Here is a 24,747-nt window from a genome sequence, read left to right on the forward strand (position 1 = left end):
TGGTCCTGAGGAGAGCGCGGTGAGTCCGATGACGCTTTTCATGGAGGACCACCGGTTATGAAGACAGTTGTTGAGAGTGGTAAGGGCCGGCGAATGCAGATCCGGTTAGGGTTCTGGCGGCGTTTCGAGGCGGAGCTGATCAGGTTGAGACGGTGTGCGACGCGTGTCGATCCGAGGGCGCAGATGCTTCCACGTGGCATGCACCCAGCCTCCTTGATGCGAGTATCCCAAACGCGTCGGTCGGGTGGTTTGGTTTGGGCCGTGGGCCGGTTTAAATTTTCTAGAGAGTAGCCGGCTGGTTTATGGGCTTCGAGGTTTTAATTTTGTAATTGGGCCTTTGGCCATGTACTATGGGCTTAGCCCGGATTTATATCAATCAAAATTTCTTGGCGGAAAAAAAAAAAAAAATCCTATAAAATCGTTTAATCTAACATTTATACAGATTAACTGAAAGAATTATAAAAAACCCTCGGTATAGTGTATACCGTTATATATAAATTTTCATAAAACAATTCATAATGAGATAATTAAAACCATTAAATATAAAATTTCAGATATAATACCTTTTACCAATTGGCAGATACAAATATCAGATATAAAATCCCTAAGGTAAACAAAAAAAAGGTATAAAATTATTTATGTACTATTTTCTTATATAATCGTTAGTAAAATAATAAACCAGTATTTAAATTTGAAAACTTTGTTCATTAGTATTGTAGTCTGTATACGATAAAAAAGCCAATGGGTAAATAACAAAAACAAAGAGACGCAAAACGAACTTGTTCATAGTTACTGGATAATAATTTAAACGTAGAGAAAATACAGGGACCAAACTCAAAAACAAAAAAAAGTGGAGAAAGGGTTACGTTCAAACGTGTGAGAAATGCGAAAGAAGGAAGAGGGAAGAACCCTAAAGAAAGTAAAGGAGCAGCGATGAAATCGGTTAGGCGAAATCCACGGAATGGAGCTGTCGAAACTGTTTTTGGAACTCCGCGTCGATGTTCCTCGTCAAAACTCTTATCTCCTTTTCTCCGCAGATTCCAGATCCTTCCCCGGTTTTTATAAATCACATCAAAAACCCTTTAATTTGGGTTTCAATTCAAGAGGGGGTTTGAGAGGGTTTCTTCTTCTTCCACATCTCCGACTTGGGTTTTCGCTTTAATCGGATAAAGTCTAAACCTTTCTCGTTGCAAAACGATGGAAGATAAACCTCTGGGGATTCTTAGGGTTCATGTCAAAAGAGGGATTAATCTCGCCATTCGCGATTCCACCAGCAGTGATCCTTATGTTGTTGTCACCTTGGGTAATCAGGTTTGTTCCTTTTAATCTTTTAATTAAAGATTGGATTTTTCGTATATATGATCTATAATCGAAATGTAGGTTTAGAGTAAATGTGAATTTTTTTTGTTGAGAAAGGATTGGCCTTTTTTAGAGCATTGGATGTAAGAGTTTAATTGAATGTAGGGTTTATAGATACTATGAGTGTAGGCACATGGAGGAGCCACAATGTGATGGACTGATTCACCACATGTGAAGGTTTTGGTGACCACCATGTGATGTGAGAAAGATCTCTGTTTGATCTTCGTTTGTCTTGTCTTCTTCTTTGCTAACCAACAAACTACGTTTTCTTTTTGCAGTACATAGTCTGGTTGAAGTGTCAATCTCCTTTTAACTGATAGCACTTTTTGTTACATGTCTAGTCTACTAATCTTCTTAGTACATAATCTTGTTCAATGGTCATTTCCAAAGCTAGTTAACGTTAGTCTCATTGCAAATGATAATTGTGATTTTTATTACATAATCTTGTTCAAAGGTCATCTCGCAAAGCTAACTAACGTTAGTCTCATTGCAAAAATGATAATTGTGATTTTTATCACATAATCTTGTTTGAGGGTCACTTGTGGGGATAATTAACGGTAATCAAATAGAAAGATATAATCTGTGTTTAAAATGAAATGAAATGAGACATGATTGACTTGCCCTAGATGATTATGTCAATGAGTTTTTACTATGTTAAGCCTTTCTTTATCATCAATTATGCTATGTATTTTTCTGTTTGGCAATTTTTTTTTTTTTTCATGTAGTCTTGAAACTGACTTTTCTTGGTTGTTCCTTCAGAAACTGAAGACCCGTGTGATCAATAGTAATTGTAATCCAGTGTGGAACGAACAACTGACCCTTTCCATCAAAGATGTGAATGACCCTATCCGTCTGGTAAGCTCTCACGTCTGTGTTTTTATGTTCTCTTCCATCTACACAAGAATTTTAATTTGTGCGCAAGCTGTTTACTTGGGGTAGACTCCACTCCAAGCCTAAGCTATTAACTGAACAGAAGTAATGTTCCATGACCTTTTGGCTCATATTAAGCTCTGTTTGTTTATGCAGACAGTGTATGATAAAGACAGGTTCTCGGGAGATGACAAAATGGGCGATGGGGAAATAGACATGAGGCCTTTCTTAGAAGCGCATCAAATGGAGTTAGATTTTCAGAAGCTCCCCAATGGTTGTGCAATCAAGAGGATCCGTCCAGGGAGGACCAACTGCTTGGCTGAAGAGAGCAGCATCACCTGGAGCAATGGGAAGATCAAACAAGACATGATTCTTAGACTAAGGAACGTGGAGTGTGGGGAACTGGAGATTATGCTCGAGTGGACTGATGGTCCTGGCTGCAAGGGTCTTGGACGCGAAGGTAATGTTAAACATCAATCCTCTGTTTTCTAAATTGTGAATAACTATAGTTTTTTGAAATGTGAGCATTGGTTGCTGGTCTTAGGATCTAAGAAGACACCATGGATGCCAACTAAACGATTGGACTAAGGTGGAGAAATGTTGAAGAGAGATTGTGCATGGAAAGACGAGTTTGTCTTTCTGTCTCTTTTGATTATTATGACAGAAGACTCTGCTTTGTGTCTTTAGTTGTACAAGTCGAATACTCGAATACAACCCAACCCTTAATATATATATTTGTATCTGTTTCTACTATTGAAGAAATAAAAGCAAAACCTGAATTTCTAGAATCTCTCCAAGTGTGTCTTTGGCTTTGCTAAACAAGAATGAGATTCTTTGTTTTACTTTTGAAGTGTAATGAAGATGTATGTATAGTGCTGTACGAAACACAAAAAGGTCAACGATGTTAACTCTCCTCCACTGTCCAAGAATCTAAAAGATATTTATTACCAAAGTTGTTCGTGAGAGTAACGCGTTGATGAGAATAATAAGAAACCTTTTTTAATTACTACTAGTGAAAGCCCGCGCTACGCGCGGGATTTGATGGATCGGTTTGTTTAAAAGATATAATTTTGTATTAAATTTCTTTTTTGTTAAGTTGGACGTGAATATGATTATGTTGTGTACACCAAATTTTAATTATATAACTAAATTGTTTGAATTCTTAGTATTGTTGTTGTTTTAATCCTGAATTGTAAGTTTTTACTGTGTTTTAAGTTTTATGAATACATTTATATTTGTTAATTTAGTTATAATTATATTTGTTTTTTATGTTAATAGTTTGGTTATACATTCTTTGTTTAGATATTAGAAGATTAAGCTTCAAACTCATTGTTAACTAAATTTATATATATATATATGTAATTACATTTGTTTGAACGGAGCAATGTAAATTTTTGTTTATATAAGTATTAGGAGATTAAGGTGTATTCAACTAAGAGTTATAGATGATTTGTATTAAAATGAGAAATTCACTGTTATTCAAAAGATGATTTTAATAAATACATTAAAATTCAATGTTATTGAACTTGTCATTTTAACAAACACCCTAAAATCAACTGTTATTGAACAAAATTTAAGTTGAAGATTTTAAAGTGCTTTAAATGTTTTGGGAGTGTTTGAGAGGAGTTTCTTAGTTATTAAAATATAAATCCAAATCCATGGTTTTAGATGAGATTCTAGAGTTATTTAACAAAATCACACCAAATTCTAATATTCATCTAAAATCATCTAAAAACGCACTAAAATCAAACTACAAATTTCAGATTCAATACATACTCTAAGTGTTCAGATTCAATACATACTCTAAGTGTTATAGTTACGATTAGTTGATTGAAGCAATGTTTCGATCTTATATTTTCCAAACTATTTATTTAATAATGTTTTTATTGATTATCTAATTATTATAACTTATAATTTTAGGTAATTTCAAAAAAAAAACTGTGATTCACTCTTTTTCACGAATGAGTTTTAATAAAATTAAAAAATAAAATAATACTTTTTAAATGAAATTGTATTTATTTAGAAGCTTATGCATATTTGTTAAATTTTTTTTGTTCTCTAAATTTAGTTTGCTCAGATAAATTAAAATTCCTTGAGTTTTCTTATTTTTATAGGTCTAGGTTTGGTAAAACATTAACAATAACGTAAGTTGATTTCTATTTATTTGTTCTATTTAAATTTACATTTTATGTATTTTGGATTATTTAATGTATTTACATTAAATTTATTTGATGATTACAATTTTAATTAAATTCAAGTTAATTTGACTAAATTTTCATTTTTATTTGTTATATATATATACTTTTTTTTCTTAATTGATTTTGTTTAATTTTCTGATTTTTATTATGTATTAATAACTGATTATGGTTTTCGATATTTTTCCAATAATTTTTTTTATGGTTAAATTTGGTAACAGAAAAGAAGAAATTTTTGTAAGACTATTTTTCCTTTTTGTTACTTTGAATTTGATGAACCAGAAAAAATTTTCTATTTTTATATTTTTCTTTTATGAAGGGTTTTTATTTATTTTTGAAAACTTTAATTATATTATGTAGTTGTGGCTAACGTATGTTGTTAGAATGGTGAGTGCAAAACAATTGGTCGAAAACCAAAAAAACTAATTACAAAAATTTATAGGTTATTAAATATTTTATTAATAGATTGGTTTAAATACTAAAATATATGAGATACTTTTATTAATTTTGAAAAATTTGTACTGATGTGTTAAAACCCAGGCAGCTGAGATAGTAAATCCTTTAATTATTTGTTTGAATCGTATGACTCAATATGAAAATTAAATATATTTTTAGGCTAAGAAGAGAGTAAAATATATTTATATGAAAAATGTACATATCTTACATTTCAACGTAAAAATCATTGCCAACTTACAATTATTTACTTATAAAATTCATTCCTAATTTTAATCAAACATCACCAATATTAGAACTGGTTGAAGCATAGCTCGAACCAGATCCTTAAACCGGTCACCAGTTGCTTCCCTGTAAACAGGATCAGATCCGTTGTCTTCCTCCACATGAACGATTTGCAAGCCCATCTTCACCGAGTTAGCTAACAGTTGAACCAACCAAACCATCTTCGACGCACCAACAAACCACTGTAATAAAAAAACCCGGTTCAATTGGTTTTCAATAAACCAATAAAACTATACAAATCGCTTACTTGTAAAGCGGTTTAGGCCAGACTCTGTTCCAGCAAAGCATTGAAACGACGTCTTCTTTTGGGACACCACCACAACTGTATCTCTCCCCGTTTCCTCAACATCACATCTGCCGCAGCCAGATCTCCATTCATCAACACAATACTCGCCGTCCCGGTTTCTTCGTCGACCTTAAACATCTTCCATGTGTTGCTCTCACCACCAAGACCAGCAAGAGGTATCCTTTGCTGTTGTACACAATTCCGTTCAAATCGAAATCGCGAAAGCTTGCGTCAGCATCAGAGGATATATATAGAGATATGAAGAGAGGATGAGATCAAGAAGAAAAACTCACGTATATTTATACACAACACACACCGACTCTCAGATCTAAACGATGCATTGAAGTCCTCATCGTGGCGAGTGAATCAATGAGATTGCACACAAAGCCATAACTGGGGCCGTTTCAGATGGTGAAAAGAAGAGCAAAGGTCACCGCGTCGCCATCGCACGAAGGGAAAAGACAAACTTCGTTTCTTCGATTAGAATTAGGGTTACTGGCAGACTCCATCTTCTCGGGCCGGGTACAGCTTACAAATTAACAGCCCAACACACCTAAAATGTCGAAAGTCCACCACACTCGGGATTAAATGAAACGGCGAGTTTCACACTTCGTGGACACGTGTCGCGTTAAGAGAACTCGAGTTTATGACGTGGAATCCTAGGTGGAGCAAGCAGGAGAGAGTAAACTGTCTTTTATATATAAAGATTTATTTTTGTTGTTACTTTTCTCGTTCCTTCGTCCATTGATAAGCCAAATATAAAGTGGTCTCTCGTTGAATTTGAGCCGGTCATATTTTAAGGAATATAAGAAACGTACAAGAGTCGGATACTAGAGAAACATCGATCGTTGTCTGTTTTCACAAGAAAAAAAACAGAGAAATTTTGTTTGGAGAGAACAGAGGAAGAGGTTGAAGATGGAGGAACTTGCAGGGCTTCTGAGGATCCGAGTGAAGAAAGGGATCAATCTCGCTAGACGTGACTCTCTAAGCAGCGATCCTTTTGTTGTCATAACCATGGGAACACAGGTCCCTTTCTCTCTACCGATTTGGTCTTCTTGGTTTCTTGATCGGTTTTGATGTTTCTGTCTAGCGTTCTTGAGATATATTTCTATTATTACTCTTTTCCAAGATGGAAAGATCGGGAGAATCCACCTCTAAGAAACATGGATAGATTTCAATTTTAATCATTTATTAAAAAAAACAATAAATAGCGTTAGTATGTGAATTTTTAGGAATTTTTATCTTGCATGCAATCTAAACCAAAGTTTATAAAACGTTGAACTGCACCAGAAACTGAAGGGTCGTACTGTGGAAAACAACTGCAACCCTGAGTGGAACGAGGAGTTGACACTTGCGCTCAAACATCCCAATGAACCTGTGACTCTGGTGAGTAGATTTAATAGGCTCTTGTCCTTTAGATCCATCAAAGTGTGATACTACTCTTAACTGTGGATTTTGGATGATTATGAGTGCAGATAGTGTATGATAAGGACACATTCACATCTCACGACAAGATGGGGGATGCGAAGATTGACATCAAGCCGTTTCTAGAGGTTCATAAACTGGGTTTGCAAGAACTTCCAGATGGAACGGTGATCAAGAGGGTTTTGCCCACCAAAGAAAACTGCTTGTCTGAAGAGAGCAGAATCGTTTACCATAATGGCAAGATCGTTCAGGACATGATTCTTGTCTTGAGGAATGTTGAATGCGGTGAAGTCGAGATTCAGCTTGAGTGGATTGAAATTCCAGGTGGTAGAGGACTCTAAGAAACACATGAAATGTTTTGATGTTTCCTACTGTATTTATCTGTGTGTGTGAGTGTGTGTGTTTGTAATAAAAGCCACAGGTTCTGTAATAAAATCACACTTTGTTTAACGTAGCATAAGAATTAGCTCGTGCACATCAAATTTCAAAAACAACTGAGCATGTTTGAGGTCTTGTTGGATGGTGTGATAGACGACAAGACTATATATACGTTTCTAGTATCTACCAAAATGTATGTGCAGGGTTGTTGATTTTAATTTTTTTAATTGAAGATTTGTATATTGTTGCACCAAACATTTTTTTTGGATTTAATTGCAATGCAATGACTTGTTTATAACCGTGTAAACTTATTTTGTTTCCGAACACATGTTAGATTTTCACAATTGTCAGAACAAAGAGCCATCAAAATCTTATCACCAAAGAGAATCAATTCATCAGTGCAAGCAAAACAGACTACTTACGTTGTTTGTAATGGGTTATGGAAGTTTTTGGTTTTACATTATTTAACCGAAACCGTTTTTTGGTTTCCCGCGAGTTTTCTACTTGGTACATAAAAAGAGAATATGCTGTTGTTGTTATGCTTATGCAGACGATGAAGAAAAAACAAAGAAAAATCTAATAAGCTTGGAAGTTTGCTTGCAGATATTTTTTGGTAAACATGTGAAACTGGAGAGATATTCAAAACGTAAGGTTATGGTTACATCTAGTTACAAATCTTATCCATCTCCAAATCTCATATTTGAAAATCACTTCTAAGGGGAAAAAAATCACAGATAGAAACAAACAAGATTGCAAATTAAAATATAAGCTGTGAATTATATTAGCAGATAATTGTTTTGTATTTTCTTTGAATCTCTGCCTTCAAGTCTGGAACTTGAAAAAAAAAAACTCTGTTTCTAATTAGCTATGGCATCGACTTCAACTTCATCTTTAGTGTCCTCAAAAACTGTAGTCTCTTTGTTTCTTTCCTTACCAAGAACAGTCAAAAGCAGCTTCTTATCATTCACACCAGCCTCTCCTTCCTTTAAACCCCTCAGGACAAGATCCTCAAATGCAACCAAGATTGATGAAGTGACCAGTAACATTCTCGACGAGGACATGGACCAGATTCGAAGGTTACAGAACGGTTCCGACGTGAGAGGAGTCGCACTGGAAGGAGAGAAAGGCCGGACGGTTACTTTAACCCCTGCAGCGGTTGAAGCAATCGCAGAGAGCTTCGGAGAATGGGTTGCGGCAACGGAGAGTAACGGAAACGGCGTGATTAGGGTTTCTCTTGGACGGGACCCACGTGTTTCCGGTGGGAAGCTAAGCACGGCCGTGTTCGCTGGTCTAGCTCGTGCAGGATGTTTAGCTTTTGACATGGGTTTAGCTACTACTCCTGCTTGCTTCATGAGCACGTTACTCCCTCCTTTCGAATATGACGCTTCAATAATGGTAACGGCTTTCACGAACTCTTGTATAGTCAATTTCCCACTCAACAGGTACTTAGTAGATTGAATATTTGTTGTGAACAAACGCGAATCGAACTAGAAGAAATCAAGAAAATTTAGAAAAAAAATTCGAAGAGAGACAAATATCAGGTTTAGTTTTTTTTTTAAAAGTTTTAGGTTTGTATATTGATTATGTAAATGAATAATTTATAACTTGTTAGCCGCGTATTTATAGACCTTATTTAATAAATGCGATGGTCTGGTCAAATGAACGTGGTATTTTACAGCATTTAGATTTAAGTTATTTCTAGAATTAACAATATTGTTTGAGATGTTGTGGTTTTGAAGATGACGGCGTCTCATTTACCGTATACAAGAAACGGTCTTAAGTTCTTTACCAAGAGAGGAGGATTAACGTCACCTGAAGTGGAGAAGATATGTGATTTAGCTGCGAGAAAGTACGCAAATAGACAGACCAAAGTCTCTACATTAATCAGAACTCGACCAGAGCAAGTCGATTTCATGAGCGCTTACTCTCAGCACCTTAGAGAAATCATTAAAGAGAGAATAAATCACCCTGAACACTACGACACTCCTCTCAAAGGATTTCAGGCAAGTGTGTCTAGCTTCATAATCTCTCTTTCTCTGTCTTCGGTGTTTCTGACGTTGTTTTGGTTGGTGTATGTTAGATAGTAGTGAATGCTGGTAATGGGTCAGGAGGGTTCTTTACGTGGGATGTTCTAGATAAGTTGGGAGCTGATACATTCGGTTCGCTCTATCTTAACCCGGACGGAATGTTCCCTAATCACATTCCTAATCCTGAAGACAAGACTGCCATGTCACGCACCCGAGCCTCGGTTCTTGAGAACTCAGCGGATCTTGGGGTTGTGTTTGACACGGATGTAGACAGGAGTGGAGTTGTGGATAACAAAGGGAATCCTATAAACGGAGATAAGCTCATTGCGCTTATGTCAGCTATTGTGCTTAAAGAACATCCAGGTGGATATTATATGTTAATCCTTATATTTGATTTGTTTATGTGAGTTATAATTATTTTTTTTAAGTGTGGATATAGGAAGTACAATAGTGACGGACGCAAGAACGAGTATGGGCCTAACTAGGTTTATAACGGAGAGAGGAGGGAGACATTGTTTGTACAGAGTGGGATATAGAAACGTGATTGACAAGGGAGTAGAGCTCAACAAAGATGGCATCGAGAGTCATCTCATGATGGAAACTTCAGGACATGGTGCTGTTAAAGAGAATCACTTCTTGGATGATGGTTAGTTATATACTACTCTTTATTTTATTTAGGCCATAGTTGTTTATTTTCATATGCGTTTTCCACGTAAACACAAACAAACAATCATGGCCTAAATCCCTCTTATTCCTATTGGTTTATTAGTTATACATGGTCTTCTTATGTTTTCTTTTCTATACACTGTGATACATTGTAGGTGCATACATGGTGGTGAAAATTATAATTGAGATGGTGAGAATGAGACTCGCGGGATCAAAGGAAGGTATCGGTAGTTTGATAGAAGATCTCGAGGAACCATTAGAATCAGCTGAGTTGCGGATGAATATTTTGTCGGAGCCAAGAGATGCCAAAGCAAAAGGCATTGAAGCCATTGAGACATTCAGGCAATACATTGAGGTATGGTAGTTATATTTGATATCCAATTGGTTATGGCGGTAGCTTTATACTTGTGAAACAAATAAAAACACTTACTAGGAAGGAAAACTAGAAGGATGGGAATTGGATTCCTGTGGAGAATGTTGGGTGAGTGAAGGCTGCTTGGTGGACTCAAATGATCATCCATCTGCCATTGATGCTCACATGTACAGGTAATTTACTTTGTTCACAGATTCTATGTAATGAAAAAAAATCAAATATTCTATTTAATTATTAAATAAAAAAAATGCAGGGCAAAAGTGATGGACAAAAAGAGTGGGGAAGAGTATGGGTGGGTGCACATGAGGCAGAGCATTCACAATCCTAACATTGCTCTTAATATGCAGTCAGTGCTTCCTGGTGGATGTTTCTCCATGACAAGTCTTTTCAGAGACCGGTAACTTTTTGTTCATCTTTAATTCCGATAATTTGGTCTAACACCGAACTTGAAACACTTGATGGTAAAATATCTTTTTGTGACAGCATTTAATCGATTTCCATGTGTGCTGATTTAGGTTTCTGGAAGCTAGTGGGGTAGCTAGATTCCTGGACATAAGTGATATCGACAACTATATCGGAAGTCAATCTTGAAGGCTCTTTAATCAAACTAGAGTTTTTAACCGCGCTACGCGCGGATAAGATATTATATGTATTTCTCAATTCTAAAAAAATAATGTATAATATTGTATTACATTATTTTAAGAATATAAAATAAGACTACATAACATAAATATATTTTTTTAAATTTTCTTTGTGAAAATCATTATGTTGTTTGATTGTTGTACTTGATTCGCATATTTGCATAGATATATGTGATAGATGAATAACTATATTTTTATTATCAGTAAATAATATATATTTATTATATAATATAAGAAAAATAAAATTATTTACTTGTTAAACAACCTTGTCTCATGTTGGGGACTCGGTTATAGACATATCATATTCGAATAAGACATTTTACAGTTATCAATCTTCTTAAAAGTTAAGAAACAAATCTGAATATCAAAACAATATCTCATACGATCTCTTTATGAAATAACTACTCTAAAGTAATTGAATTTAGGCATCAAAAAAGACTGGAAATGGATGTGCAGATGTGTTATCTAAGTCAGCTTTACAAAGCACTATTCATAGTTCATATATTATTTATGTCCATCCTATTTTTTTGTCCATCTTTTCTTAAACATCTTGAAATAATTGATGCTAATTAATAATAAAATTTTGGCTGGCAAAAAAAAATCAAATTTGTCTAATTATTGCTAAAATATTTTATTAATATTGTCTAAGAAGCTTTTAAGTGATATCATAGTTTAATTTTTGTTAGTTTTTTTGTTAATTTTTAGAGTTTTTTGTATTTAAGATTTTTTCCATATTAAGCTTATATTTCTTTCACTGAATTGATATATATATATATATATATGTCATAAAAATTACCATCAAATCATTTTTACTTATTTATTATTTTGTTTTTAATGAAAATACAACTTTAAAAAATTTAATTTAAAATAAAATTATATATTAATTTGTTGTATTCTAACAATTTGATTGATTTAATTAATTTGCTTTGGTGGATAACTTAAAAAGTTTTCATATGAATCGGGGAAAGCAATCTTATGTTGTTATATTATATTTATTTGTGTATATAGAATCTATATATAATGCTAGTGTAATAAAGAAAGAACATTATTTTTTGTAACTTCAAAAAGATACATTATTACCATTTAAAATTAATCAAAATTGAATAAAATGGTAATTAAATATTTGTAAATCTAATTGTTTTTTATCTTGATCAGTTGGATTCTCATGAAAAGAAATCGATAGATTAAACAAATGTTTCAAAATTTGTTGTGTTATTGTTTTGTCTATAAATTATAAAATTTATTGAATTGATATATTTAATTATTGCACCCTTAAATAAAATTTTATTAAGACATTAGAGAACTATGTTTTGAGTTGTTTTGTCAAAATTGTACAAAAATCTATGCTTTTTCATATTTGTCACGAAAATTTATATGTTAAACTTACTTTTACAAAATTTTTAACTTTGTCACAGAAACAAAAATCTATGCTTTTTCATATTTTTCAATGTTCTCACACTTTCAAAGAATATATTAGCTTAGTCACTTATTTTTTTTTTTTTTACAAAACAAAGTATCCGAGTCTTGAAAGTTGAATTCATATTATTGTAATTGTACATAAGAGTTTGTGATTACATACTTAGTGATTCTTGTATATGTGTTCAAGAAAGTTTCAATGGCTTAGTGGTAACTGTCATATATTAATGTCATAATAACCTGTGTTCGATCCCTTCCTTCGCATTGTTTTTCATTTTTTACGAAAAAATAAATGAGATGACGTGGCAATTTCGGACTCTCTGATTGGTTGATTTTTCTATCCTACGTGGACACCCTCTCCATGGCTTATATTTGCCTTTTAGTATAGTATAGATTGTGAATGATGGCATTAAACGACAGTGTGTGAACTGTGGAGGCAGGAAAGAAAATCATGTGCTATGTTTTTGTATTCTTTTTGAGAAAACACTTAGCTAGCCATTGACCCAAAAAGTCCGCCATTTCATTATATGATCATCAGTAACGTATAGTAATCGGTAGATGTGAATATAAAATATATGTGTAATATACGTGGATATAATTGATGAACAATAATAATGTCAATGGAAAGTAATTGGGATGAAAGTTCTGGTTCCTTTTATTTTAGTTAGGATTTAACTACTTGGTTCAAATTTATGGTTCCCCTAAATAAATATCGTAGTATGTTCTTTCTATTGGTTGTAAAGAAAACCTGATCTGATTACCAAAAAAAAAAAAAACCTGATCTTGGATTCTGTAATATTTCTCTGCCCATGCTAATCAATTGAAAACCCATTATGCAAAAAACAGTTGCGGCATCACCAAATTGATGTATTGAAAGTCCCTCTGCAATGCATAACATGTATATTGATTGCATGGTATTAACCAGATAACTAATATTTATTAATCGCATTTTTTATTCAAGAAATTCACATCATACATGGTACAACTGCAACTTTTTTTTTTTTACAGCAACTTCATTCTACAGCAAAAAAAAAACAGCTAGTTTGAGAACCTACTTCTTTTTTTTTGAGAAAAGGGCTTTCAAATTTAAAAAACATTAAAAGTTTACAAGATAGGATGATGAAACCCTATAGCGAGATAAAGCTTGCATGAACATATCATGATGGATAACATCTCATCCCTATGAAACAACTTAGGGAGAAACTAGAAAACCCATGATGAAATAGTAGACAATAGCTAGTGCTTAGAACCACGACCACGCCGGCCATGCTTTCCTCGTCCTTGTACTGTCTTCCATTCCAAATCTTGGAACTTGATAGGAGGTCTAGTCTCTCTCCCACCCCTTGTCAAGCCAAGCGAGCTCAGTGACTCATTCTCGGCTCCATCCACATCACCTAGCGCTGAAAAACGAGAAGGACTCTCGAATACATTAACATCAGATGTTGTGGTTGAGGGATCAACAACATAAGTTTTTTGAACCTCATTGTTGGTAATTTTTGTTGATGGAGAAGATTCCATAGAAGGTGTTGCAGCTTGAGCAGACTGAAAATCTGCTAATATGGGTGTAGAAGTGATCAAGCTTGGCAGGGTAGTTTGAATACCTTGTTGAATCCTTGTGGATAAGATAGAACTGTGTGCAGCTACATTGTTTCCTGGGCTTTCCGTAGAAACATTAGGTGCAACAAATGGTGTTTCTTGATCTTGAGCCAAACCCAAACCTGAGTTTGTAGCAGCTTTTTCAGTGATTGTTTCTTCCGATTCAGAACTGACAGGAAGTACATCCAGTGCACTGAATTGGTTACATATCTTTGGAACCTCGCACGCCAAGTTAGTAGCAGGAAGACTTTCTTGATCAGTGACTACCTTTTGAGTAGACGGTGAGGGAGATGGGACAGCACTCTCATTTTGGTGAAGAATGATGTCAATATCCACCACGGGTACATCAACACTAGAAGCCACTGAATTTGATGATAAGGTTTTATCCTCTGGAGTCTTAGGAGGCTGAAGGCATCTTTTTGATTTGTGGCCTAAACACCCACACCTATCACATGTGGAAGGGATCCAAGTATATTCAACTTTAACTAGAAAGATGTTACCTTGTTTATCATCAAGGGCTATAAGCTTTGGAAAGTCCTTATCCAATTCCATTTCCACCAATACTTTTGTTTCCCCCATGTTAGTAGGATCAAGCCGAGGTTTTTGTGTTAATATAGGCTCTCCAAGACCAGATGCAATATGACTAATTTTTTGAGAACCTACTTCATTCTTTCTCTTTCTCTGTTTTTCTTTTCTTTTGTGAAATATTTTGATGAAGCCTTTTCAGTGGTGGTGCCAATAGTTCTTTAATTCTTTAATCTACTGTCCTGCTATTTATCTTCATGAAAACATATAGGTAGGTAATAAATCTTTAACCCAAACGTATACTATTATTAGCAAACATACAATACTTATAGTCTTATATTTTTTTTAGCAGCCTCATCGTAGCTAGTACACGTCGTTTCTCAAAGTTACCACGTCCAACGTAAAACGATCTTAGTATACACTTATACACGCACATAATATCACGGCACTCTCATCATTTATAATCTCTCACAAACTGGGACACGGCTCCTTAGTCCCTTATTGAATTTTAAATAAAATACAGAACTTAAGGCACACACACATTTTATTCCTCGGACAAGAGATGTTCGTCAATCTCTTTGGACATTTCGACCCATAACTGGAGGAGAGTCTCGGGATGAGCAACCTCCTCGCTAATTTTCTCGTACTCAAAGTGCCAGTGCACAATACTCCCTGTCCCACCATGCTTAGGGGTCACCTGGATCGTGGCCAAGAAGCTTTTGTACTCTTTCATCAGATCACCTTCTATAACCCTAAACGCGATCAGGTTCTTCTCCGGATCCACCTCTTCGATCCTCTCCTTTGCCACCTTTGCCTCTCCATCTGCAACAGTTATTAGTAGTTAATGTTTAAGTTTTGAGAATCGACAGAAATAGTCATTGCAAAAATCTTACAAAAATAGTCATTGCAACAGTTATATATTAGTAGTTAATGTTTAAGTTTTGAGTTTTGCCTGCCTCTCCTCTCGTCTCTTGTTAGTCATTGCAAAAATCTTACAAGGCCTCTACATTCTCAAAATTTTAATTTAAGTAAAATTATATAGAATAGCGTTAACTTGCCATGAAAGTAGTTCCAGAAGATGATAGAGCCGGGTTTGCCCCAATCTCCCTCGTGCAATTCACAGTTCTGAATGTTGCCTGGAGATACTTTGGAAACATGGTGCGGTTTCGCGGTGAACATGTGATGAAACTTCTCAGCGGAAGCTTTGATCTCCACGTATGCCTCAACCATCCCCAACAAGCTAGACGTCTCTGTTGTCTTCACCTCCTCTTCTGCCTGTTTATTTGTGGCCTCAACCTTTTTAGGAGGACATGCCACCGCCACCTTGGTCTCCGCTTCTTCGGCGCTTGTAGTCTCCACCGTCATAGTTGGTGCCACGGTCACCGGCGTCTCCACCTTTTCCTCCATTTCTTGGTAGTTTCAGTAGCAACCCCGCCCTTCTGTCCCTTGCTGATTTGGTTAGAAAATTAGAGGTTTTATGAGAGTGTGCTATTCTTTTTATGAGTGAGTTCTCTTTGGAATTCTATACCCCTTTATATAGAGGAATGAGTAGGAAACTATCGAAGAAAAATACACATTTTTTTTGTGACCAAAAACCATCATTCATTATGACCATTATTTTCATTAAATTTTTTCACCTACTCTTTTCAATGCGTGTCTAGATTTTCTTTTGTAAATATTCACATACTTATATTAAATGCCCAAGGGTTAGGCGATCGTCATTAATACAATTTTATCTGCCAAAGCTCTCTTTGCTAATTCATATGCTTCATTGTTCCTCACACGAGAGATCCAACGAAACAAGATAAACTCAAAGGAAGATGCAGTAGATTTGATATCGGCTACAATGCCATAGAGTTCCGCACTTGCGTCAGCTTGGATGAGCTGAGAAGAATCCGATTCGAACACATATCAATAAATCACAAAGCAGAATGCTTAATTTATTTATCAAACACTTATGATTTCATTATTAAACAAACATTTCACACATCAATTTTGAGTAGCTTCATAGCTGATGCTGCTACACTTAGCTTCTCAAAAATAACAACTTCCAAACACTCATGACACATATCTCTTTACAAACTCGGACAAGGCGGCTCCTGGGTCCTTATTTATAGCAAATTCAAAGACTGGACTTTAAGGCAAACACACAAATAGAAGTATGGATATATAGAATTGAAAGAAGAAAATTATTCTTCTATTCTTCGGACATGAGATGTGCATCGATCTCTTTGGAGACCTCGACGGCAAACTGGAGGAGAGTCTCAGGGTGAGCCACCTCCTCATTAATTTTCTCGTACTCAAAGTGCCAATGTAAAACGCTTCCAGGTTCTCCTTCCTTAGGAGTCACTTGAAAGGTGACCACGAAACTCTTGTACTCGTTCATTAAATCACCCTCTAACACCCTGTACGTGGCCCGATTGTTCTCCGGGTCTATTGACTCGATCCTCTCTTTCATTACTCTTGCCTCCCCATCTGATCATATATAACACATTGACACATAATTATCGGTTTGAGATTGTTTGAAATCTTGCATCTGAACAAGATCAGACATAATGTGTAAAATAATATATAAGAATGGATCAATCCACCCGTTTCAAATTGGTTTCCTTCAAAAGTTGATATATTTTAATATAGATTCGCTGTGCATGTATTCACATAATTAGATAATTATAACGCTGACTTGCCATGAAAGTAATTCCAGGTTACGATAGAACCAACTTGGCCAATCTCGCCTTCATGCAGCTCACAGCCATGAACTAAGGATGGAGATGCACTGGGGATATGGTGCTTTTTCCCGACAAGCATGTCATGCAACTTCTCCGGCGTAGATTTTACCTCTACGGTTGTCTCAATGATCCCGACCAAACTTGATGCTTCTTCTGCCATTCTTGATCTTTCGATAATTTGCAAATGTGTCTTTAGGATTTTGCGTTTTGAGAATGAATGTGTTCCCTTCTTAGCTCTTCACACCCCCTTTAAATAGAAGAACGAATGAAGCGAGAAATACACTGGAATTTATTTTATTACTTTATAATTTTGATTAGTTCTTTCTTCTCTTTGATCACATTAACCCATCTGGCGCTAATTGATAAGACTGGATTATAAGATAATTTATTTTAAAAAATCTGTACACGGTAAAGCTATATAAAATACATTCGTAGCTCGTGTCATACATAATATTTTGAATAAGTATTATTAGTGGGAAAGCAGTCAGTTTAGTGAGTCTTAAGAAAATAAGATAAAACGATGTGGTTTAGGGTTTCATAAATCATGAACCATATTGGTTAACTAAGGGATTACGTAGTGCAACCATCGGTTTGCATCTACGATATACACTGTTTGTGTCAATTTAATTTAGACATAAATCATAATTCGGAGCTTGGAAGAGTACTTTGAAGATGGACCTAAGAGAATTTCCAATGGAGAGTTTTACCCATAAAGTTTTAAATGTATGTATATATATATTATATATGCGATGTAATTGTGGAATCTATTATTTTACGGTAGAATTTCCCATTAGAAATGTCTTAAGAGCATGTTTATTAGGGATTCTTAGGTTGAGGTTCTTAGCGGAATATAAAAAATCGTCTCTTAACTTTTAACTAAAAAAAGTTAAGAACCGGCTCTTAAATATTTATGTCTAAACATGCTCTAAATATGGTATAGCGTGGATGTGACTGAAACTATATTTAAAAAAAAATCATTCAAGTTATTGGATGACTCAATTCATTTCAGTTTTAAATTGATATATTTCTTTTCTTTTCTTTTTTGAGAAAGGCTTTAAATTGATAAATTTCTTGAAAAGTTCTTACTCCGAAAATATAAAGAATATTTTTGTCCATAAAAAAATTCATATATCTGGACCTTCTGTCAATCCTACAAGATCATATCTTTTTGTAAAGGGGTACACGTTATTACATATTTTTAAAAGATAAATAAGCATTATTATAAATTGAGAAAGATTGTTTATCCCGCAGCTGTATCTCTTGAAAAGGAGCAGAAACCTTTTTTGGGTCAAAATTCAGAATTTAAAATATCTCCCATTCTGTCTATAGTAAGGTCCAAATTTGTTTTTAATATGTTTGTTCACTAACCAATAGGTCATAGCTGTTTTGACTTTTGATCAAATATATACACCAATCGTCATTATTGTAAATTATAAAATTATACTTATATGTTTGGTATGACATAAAATAATGTCTACTAGGCAACGTGTGGACAATTTGAAAAAGTCTGATAAAGTCACAATCGGATATTTATTTTAATTAATCAATTTTGTAAAGTCTATGGAGAATTTGATATTAATCAAATCACAATATATTTTTTGTTCATTTTGATTAGGCCTAATTTTGATGGATCGTGTTTTAGTGAGGCTACTAGAGATTTTATGCTCAGGTATAGAACTTCAAATTATCAATTATAGAGTCACTTAGATTTGATGTGCGTTGTATGAGGCTATACCATAGGAATTGATTATGAATATTATATAATTTGAGATATACAAATTTAACTATTATTGAAGTATTTTTTGTGTATGTATCACATGAGAAAACGTATGTTAGTTATAGAATATGCGGTACTGGATATGGAGTAGAGGATAAATGAATGACTGTATTATTTATGAATCATTGAAGAAGTTGTAGCACTAAAAACATCCAAGGATTCAGATAAATAAATGTGACTAAAAAGTTGCTCGGCTAATTAACCAAATGATTTTGATAAGTACATATTCATCTCATGTTACTCTCTGACCATCTCAAAGTTAAGCAAATACATTTCTCAACCAAATCATTTCTTACGTCAAACCAATCAAAGTTAGCTAGTTTAGCATTATTAATCTTATTGTTCATAAATCATCAGGACGATCCATCAAACACCATAATTCACACATAGCTTACATAGAAGCAACCGTCATAAACAAAGCAATAACAGTAATTATGCTATACTAGTTAACTTTGATCAATGGCACGGCCGCCCGGGTTCGTCAATGGTTTGAACGATAACAGTTTGAGCATTCCTCTAAATTTAATTATAAGCATGACTGATTTTATTTTTTCAAATATACTACATAATCCATAAAAAAAACTCCTTCCTACATCCTTAAGTAGATCTAATATGTTAATTAGACTAGACAAAATAACAATCTGATAGTATATATTTATTCTATAGGCTTTATATCCTTCATAAAAAAGTTATGTTTATAAAATATAACTGTGGGTGCTATGTTACATAGGGTTTTGTTTGTTAACTTATACTCTCAGTTAATTGTACAAAAAAATAAGTTATCTTTCTTTCTATTCCCGTTTAACTTTCATCACGACTCAGCTGTTATTCCTCGGTCGCAGTCCCTTCTTATCTTCATCAAAACACGAAGCATAATGCTTAATTTATTAATTAAATATATATGTTTTTATTATTAACAAACATTTCATACATCAATTTCGAGTAGCTTCACAGCTAATGCTGCTACACTTAGCTTCTCCAAAGTAACAACTTCCAAACACTCATGACACACAAATAAAAGTATATATGGATAATGGCCTCCTTAGTCCTTTATTTACAGCACTTTCAAAGACTGAAATTTAAGGCAAAAACACACAAAAAAAGTATGGATATGTAGGATTGAAACAAGAGAAATCTTCCTCTATTCTTCGGAAAAGAGATGTGCATCGAGCTCTTTGGAGACCTCGACGGCAAACTGGAGGAGAGTCTCAGGGTGAGCCACCTCCTCATTAATTTTCTCGTACTCAAAGTGCCAATGTACAACACTTCCAGGTTCTCCTTCCTTAGGGGTCACTTGTAAGGTGATCACGAAACTTTTGTACTCGTTCATTACATCACCCTCTCTAACACCCTGTATGTGACCATATTGTTCTCCGGGTCTATTGACTCGATCCTCTCTTTCATTACTCTTACCTCCCCATCTGACCACAAATTTATAGGTTTGAGATTGTTAGAAATCTTGCATTTGAATAAGATTCATATCTGTATGTATATATATGGATCAATCCAGCCGTTTCAAATTGGTTTTGATTCAAAAGTTAGTATATTTTAATATAAATTCGCTATGCATGTGTTCATATAACTAGAGAATTATAGCGTTGACTTGCCATGAAAGTAATTCCAGGTTACGACAGAACCAACTTGGCCCATTTCGCCTTCATGCAGCTCACAGCCATGAACGAAGGATGGAGATGCACTGGGGATATGGTGCTTTTTCCCGACAAACATGCCATGCAACTTCTCCGGTGAAGATTTTATCTCCACGGTGGTCTCAATGATCCCGACCAAACTAGATGCTTCTTCCGCCATTCTTGATCTCCCGATAATTTGCAAATGTCTCTTGGAGTTTTGAGGTTTGAGGATGAATTTGATCCCTTCTTAGCTCTTTACCTCCGTTTAAATAAAAGAATATTGAATGAAGCGAGAAATAGACTGGAAGTTATTTTATCACTAATAATTTTGATTAGGTCTTTCTTCTCTTTGATCACGTTAACCCGTCTGGCGCTAATTGATAAGGCTAAATTATTAAATAATTAATTAATATAAAAATGAATATCATTCGTAACTCGTGTCACAAAAAAAAGAATGATTAGTAGAATTAGTGGGAAAGCAGTCAGTTCGTGAGCCTAAAAGAAATAAGATAAAATGATGTGGGTTTAGGGTTTCATAGATCATGAACCATATTGGTTAACTTAAGATAAATGAAATCGTTCAAATTTTTCGATGACACGATTCTATTCAGTTTTTTAATTGATAAATTTCTGAAAAGTTCTTACTCCAAAAATAATAGGGAAATTGCCACTAATACCACTTTCTTAATACCACTTTTCAACTTTACACTTTTCAAATTTACCATTAAAATTTTAATAGAAAAATGACCACTATGTCCCCTAATTAATTAAACATAAACTAATCAATTACTATCGATAAAAAAAACTCATATTTATCTTCTTCCTCGATACGAGCTCCGACGAGCTCCGGCAAAGGACGACAATCTGGATATGTGAGGCGAGAATCCGGCGAGCTCCGGTAAAGGACGACGATCGGATCCGTCGGTGATGGCGATTCTAGTCCCTGGCGTTCTCCTCAAGCACATGAACACCGACGTCAAAATCGCCGGAGAACACATGTCCTCTCTCTTACAAGTCATTAGCATCGTCCCTGCTCTAGCAGGAGGTGAGCTTTTCCCAAACCAAGGCTTTTATCTCAAAGTCTCTGACTCCTCACACGCCACTTCCGTCTCTCTCCCTGACGAGCACGATGATTTGATTCTCAGTGATAAGCTTCATCAAGGTCAGTTTATACATGTAGACAGAGTCGAATCCTCTTCCCCTCTGCCTATTCTCTGTGGTAGACAAAGTCAATCCCTAATTCACCTACGAGCTGTTACTTTCTGCCTACTTCTTTTGCAAAGTTTGCTGATGGGGTTAAGAAGCAACAGCACGTGAAGCCATAGGTGTTGTCAGAGAGAGGGAGGTCTCCTTTGGGAATGGAGAGTCCAACCATTGGAAAAAAGCTTCCCATGAATAAGAGCTTAGTTCATGGGATTGAGTTTGGAGCTAAGGCGTTGAGGAAGCTGGGAAGAGAACATAGTAAAGTTTAAACTTGTAGTTGTTATACAGTTGTTGATGAGATCAAAGATGTTGTTTTTAATAAGTTAATAGATGAACGGGTTTAAATTTCAGCCTCTAGTTAGTGTTTGTAAACTATAAAGTACATTCATTTGGCACCTGTGCATCTTATTTTGATCCATCTTAGGGGGTGGTGACGCCTCCAAATCTCAGGTGATCTATCTCAAATTCGCTTGTTGATGTGATTTAATGGTTTAATTCGTTTTACTCCTTCATCATCTTCATGTGTAGGTGGGAATGTTTGTTGCATTAGCCATCTTTTTGCATTGTAAACCTGAGGCGTTGACTAGTGTATTACCGACTTTGAGAGAGGATCCTAAGTATCAAGGTCACGACAAGCTTCCCCTTACTGTTTGGATGATTGCTCAGGTACGTGGTGGACTAGGACCAAGATTGTCCAATTCTGTATGTGTATTTGTGAAAAGGTTATTTGAACTGTTAAGAATGTTTTGGACAGGCCGCCAAAGGTGATCTATGTCTTGGCTTGTATTCATGGGCACATAAACTTTTATGAACTTTATAAATGTTTTATAAACCTTTATAAATTATTTACATACCTTTATAAATCTTATAAATGATTTTACAAACCTTATCAATTTTCTTATAATTTATAAGTCTTTCTAAATGGTTATAGACTCTTATAAATGATTTAAAGACCTTCTAACTGATTTCTTTTATAAACATTTTATAAACAGTTTATAGACTTTTTAAACTTCTTTATAAGCCTTTATAAATGGTTTATATACTCTTACAAATAATTTATAAACATTTATAAATGATTTACAAATTTTATAAATGAATTAAAAACTTTATAAACTGTTTTTTATAAACTTTACAAAAGATTTATAAACTCTTATTGATTATTTACATATTCTTGTAAACCCTTATAAATTATTTTACAAACTCTTATAAATTGTTTTATAAACCTTTTTAAATGGTTATAGATTCTTATGAATGATTTAGGGACTTTAGGGCTTTTATAGAAGCATGAAGAAACAAATTGTTTACATTGTGGAGCTTAAAAAAGCTTATGAGGATAAGCATTATGTGCATTTGGTCATGGGGTTTTCCACAGGTGAGAGTTGTTCAATAGGATATTGCTACATGAAGTTACTCGGAGAGAGCAGCTGTTTTTTTGTTGAGAAACATTGTTCAGATTGTGCTTACTTGTCATGCCATGAGGCTATTCACAGGGACAGGGATTTGAAGCCTGAGAACTTTCTGTTGCTGAACGAAGATGAGAACTCTCCTCTCAGAACCATTGACTTTGGTCTCTCCGATTTCTACAAGCCAGGAGATGTGTTCAAGGATATAGTGGGTGATCGATGCTTATTACATAGCACTAGAGGCTTTGAAAAGGAATTCAGAAGCTGTTATTTGAAGTATTGGTGATCATATTGTATATCATCTTATGTGGTGCCTCACCCTTCTGGACTGGTAAAAATATTAATTTCATTATATCTAGAGATTATTTTTAATATAAAAATGTATTCATGTGTTGATTACCTGATAATCATATGATGATCATAGAATCGGAGAATGGAATATTCAACGCCTTATTAAAGGACTTGTTAGATTTTTTAAGTGATCATGTTGTAATCAATCCTTCATGGTGCAATAATTGGTTACATCATATATCATGTATTTATATTTAAGCTTTTATAAATATTTATAACTGATTTTCATACTCTTAAATTGATCTATGAAACTTTATAAAATGATTTTTAACTCTCTATGATTTATAAACTCTTATAAATTCGTTGTAAAAATTGTTATAAACTCTTACTATTACGTATATAAATAAAAGTATTATTTATTTTTAACCAATTTTTAAAGACTTATAAATAATTATAAACTCTTATTGATGGGTACATTTTTATAAGAGTTTATGAATGATACATAATACCTTTTAAATTTTTACAAAGGAAATACTAGTTTATATACATTTATAACATTTTATAAATTGATATATAAGAGTTTATAATCTGATTTATTATTTTATAAACAGATTTAGGGTTTATAAGGTAATTTTCGGGGTTTTAAGTTGAATTATTATTATTTATAAACTAATTTTAGTTTTAAAAGTGTTATAAACTGATTCATAAACCATTTAAAAACCCTTAAAACCCCCTCATAAATTGGTGTATAAGCTTTATAAATTTTTTTTATAAAATTTATGATTTTTTTATAAACCCTTATAAATTATTTATAAATGGTGTATAGAATTTATAAATTGTTTTTATAAACTTTATGAATGTTTTATAAACCCTTATAAATTATTTATATATCCTTAAAACCCCTTTATAAAATATGCTACAAACCCTTATAAATTATTTTATTAGACTTTCTAAATGGTTATAAACTTTTTAAATGATTTAGAGTTCTTCTAACTGATTTATTTTACCTTTATAACCCTTTATAAATTGTCTAAGTGAAGATATTATTTTATGTTTTATAAACATTTATATATATGTGTGTATGTGTTATTCAAATACTACTTTATAAAAGCTTATAAATTGTCTAAGTGAAGATATTCTTTTATGTTTTATAAACATTTATATATATATATATATGTTATTCAAATACTACTTTATAAAAGCTTATAATTTTTTTTA

The 24,747-nt window shown here is 34.0% G+C and overlaps 6 protein-coding genes, 1 long non-coding RNA gene and 1 pseudogene across 7 annotated transcripts; 3 read left to right on the top strand and 5 right to left on the bottom strand.

Annotated features, from left to right (window-relative positions):
* The first annotated feature begins 855 nt into the window (after positions 1-855).
* Positions 856-3,017, top strand: LOC125576329 (protein C2-DOMAIN ABA-RELATED 9-like). The gene is made up of 4 exons (XM_048736138.1): positions 856-1,311; positions 2,119-2,214; positions 2,386-2,689; positions 2,774-3,017. Exons 1-4 carry the CDS (start codon positions 1,198-1,200, stop codon positions 2,815-2,817), a joined length of 558 nt encoding a protein of 185 aa, XP_048592095.1. The 5' UTR covers positions 856-1,197; the 3' UTR covers positions 2,818-3,017.
* Positions 3,018-5,048: 2,031 nt separating this feature from the next.
* Positions 5,049-5,723, bottom strand: LOC111198895. Its single transcript, XR_002653016.2, has 2 exons — positions 5,410-5,723; positions 5,049-5,344 (listed from the first exon to the last, which is right to left on the bottom strand). It is a non-coding gene; the product is annotated as an uncharacterized LOC111198895 (long non-coding RNA).
* Positions 5,724-6,192: 469 nt separating this feature from the next.
* Positions 6,193-7,327, top strand: LOC125576331 (protein C2-DOMAIN ABA-RELATED 7). Its single transcript, XM_048736140.1, has 3 exons — positions 6,193-6,474; positions 6,739-6,834; positions 6,924-7,327. The coding sequence occupies exons 1-3, from the start codon at positions 6,364-6,366 to the stop codon at positions 7,212-7,214; spliced, it is 498 nt and encodes a 165-aa protein (XP_048592097.1). The 5' UTR covers positions 6,193-6,363; the 3' UTR covers positions 7,215-7,327.
* Positions 7,328-7,982: 655 nt separating this feature from the next.
* LOC106405443 (phosphomannomutase/phosphoglucomutase) lies at positions 7,983-13,016 on the top strand. Its single transcript, XM_048736139.1, has 9 exons — positions 7,983-8,646; positions 8,991-9,254; positions 9,332-9,641; positions 9,718-9,924; positions 10,100-10,299; positions 10,378-10,490; positions 10,571-10,714; positions 10,833-10,923; positions 12,768-13,016. Exons 1-8 carry the CDS (start codon positions 8,119-8,121, stop codon positions 10,906-10,908), a joined length of 1,842 nt encoding a protein of 613 aa, XP_048592096.1. The 5' UTR covers positions 7,983-8,118; the 3' UTR covers positions 10,909-10,923; positions 12,768-13,016.
* Positions 13,017-13,610: 594 nt separating this feature from the next.
* Positions 13,611-14,549, bottom strand: LOC125576199. The gene has a single exon (XM_048735620.1). The coding sequence runs from the start codon at positions 14,547-14,549 to the stop codon at positions 13,611-13,613; it is 939 nt and encodes a 312-aa protein (XP_048591577.1).
* Positions 14,550-14,776: 227 nt separating this feature from the next.
* Positions 14,777-16,010, bottom strand: LOC125576332 (MLP-like protein 43). Its single transcript, XM_048736141.1, has 2 exons — positions 15,554-16,010; positions 14,777-15,317 (listed from the first exon to the last, which is right to left on the bottom strand). The coding sequence occupies exons 1-2, from the start codon at positions 15,900-15,902 to the stop codon at positions 15,040-15,042; spliced, it is 627 nt and encodes a 208-aa protein (XP_048592098.1). The 5' UTR covers positions 15,903-16,010; the 3' UTR covers positions 14,777-15,039.
* Positions 16,011-16,410: 400 nt separating this feature from the next.
* On the bottom strand, positions 16,411-17,454 carry LOC106405449 (MLP-like protein 43). Its single transcript, XM_013845991.3, has 2 exons — positions 17,183-17,454; positions 16,411-16,970 (listed from the first exon to the last, which is right to left on the bottom strand). Exons 1-2 carry the CDS (start codon positions 17,382-17,384, stop codon positions 16,693-16,695), a joined length of 480 nt encoding a protein of 159 aa, XP_013701445.2. The 5' UTR covers positions 17,385-17,454; the 3' UTR covers positions 16,411-16,692.
* Positions 17,455-18,299: 845 nt separating this feature from the next.
* On the bottom strand, positions 18,300-21,139 carry LOC125576333 (annotated as a pseudogene).
* Positions 21,140-24,747: the final 3,608 nt, after the last annotated feature.

This window comes from Brassica napus, chromosome A7, assembly GCF_020379485.1.
Source record: "Brassica napus cultivar Da-Ae chromosome A7, Da-Ae, whole genome shotgun sequence".
Lineage (NCBI taxonomy): Eukaryota > Viridiplantae > Streptophyta > Magnoliopsida > Brassicales > Brassicaceae > Brassica > Brassica napus.

What these genes read in the sequence shown, in the direction of transcription:
- LOC125576331 (XM_048736140.1), top strand. Translation starts at nt 6,364, where the DNA reads ATGGAGGAACTTGCAGGGCTTCTGAGGATCCGAGTGAAGAAAGGGATC. An exon ending in TCATAACCATGGGAACACAG is followed by an intron (nt 6,475 to 6,738) that starts GTCCCTTTCTCT and finishes GAACTGCACCAG; the next exon opens with AAACTGAAGGGTCGTACTGT. An exon ending in CCAATGAACCTGTGACTCTG is followed by an intron (nt 6,835 to 6,923) that starts GTGAGTAGATTT and finishes TTATGAGTGCAG; the next exon opens with ATAGTGTATGATAAGGACAC.
- LOC125576332 (XM_048736141.1), bottom strand. Translation starts at nt 15,902, where the DNA reads ATGGAGGAAAAGGTGGAGACGCCGGTGACCGTGGCACCAACTATGACG. An exon ending in CTTCTGGAACTACTTTCATG is followed by an intron (nt 15,318 to 15,553) that starts GCAAGTTAACGC and finishes TAACTGTTGCAG; the next exon opens with ATGGAGAGGCAAAGGTGGCA.
- LOC106405443 (XM_048736139.1), top strand. Translation starts at nt 8,119, where the DNA reads ATGGCATCGACTTCAACTTCATCTTTAGTGTCCTCAAAAACTGTAGTC. An exon ending in CATTCAGGCAATACATTGAG is followed by an intron (nt 10,300 to 10,377) that starts GTATGGTAGTTA and finishes AACACTTACTAG; the next exon opens with GAAGGAAAACTAGAAGGATG. An exon ending in ATTGATGCTCACATGTACAG is followed by an intron (nt 10,491 to 10,570) that starts GTAATTTACTTT and finishes AAAAAAATGCAG; the next exon opens with GGCAAAAGTGATGGACAAAA.
- LOC125576199 (XM_048735620.1), bottom strand. Translation starts at nt 14,549, where the DNA reads ATGGGGGAAACAAAAGTATTGGTGGAAATGGAATTGGATAAGGACTTT.
- LOC106405449 (XM_013845991.3), bottom strand. Translation starts at nt 17,384, where the DNA reads ATGGCAGAAGAAGCATCAAGTTTGGTCGGGATCATTGAGACAACCGTA. An exon ending in AACCTGGAATTACTTTCATG is followed by an intron (nt 16,971 to 17,182) that starts GCAAGTCAGCGT and finishes ATATATGATCAG; the next exon opens with ATGGGGAGGCAAGAGTAATG.
- LOC125576329 (XM_048736138.1), top strand. Translation starts at nt 1,198, where the DNA reads ATGGAAGATAAACCTCTGGGGATTCTTAGGGTTCATGTCAAAAGAGGG. An exon ending in TTGTCACCTTGGGTAATCAG is followed by an intron (nt 1,312 to 2,118) that starts GTTTGTTCCTTT and finishes TTGTTCCTTCAG; the next exon opens with AAACTGAAGACCCGTGTGAT. An exon ending in TGAATGACCCTATCCGTCTG is followed by an intron (nt 2,215 to 2,385) that starts GTAAGCTCTCAC and finishes TTGTTTATGCAG; the next exon opens with ACAGTGTATGATAAAGACAG.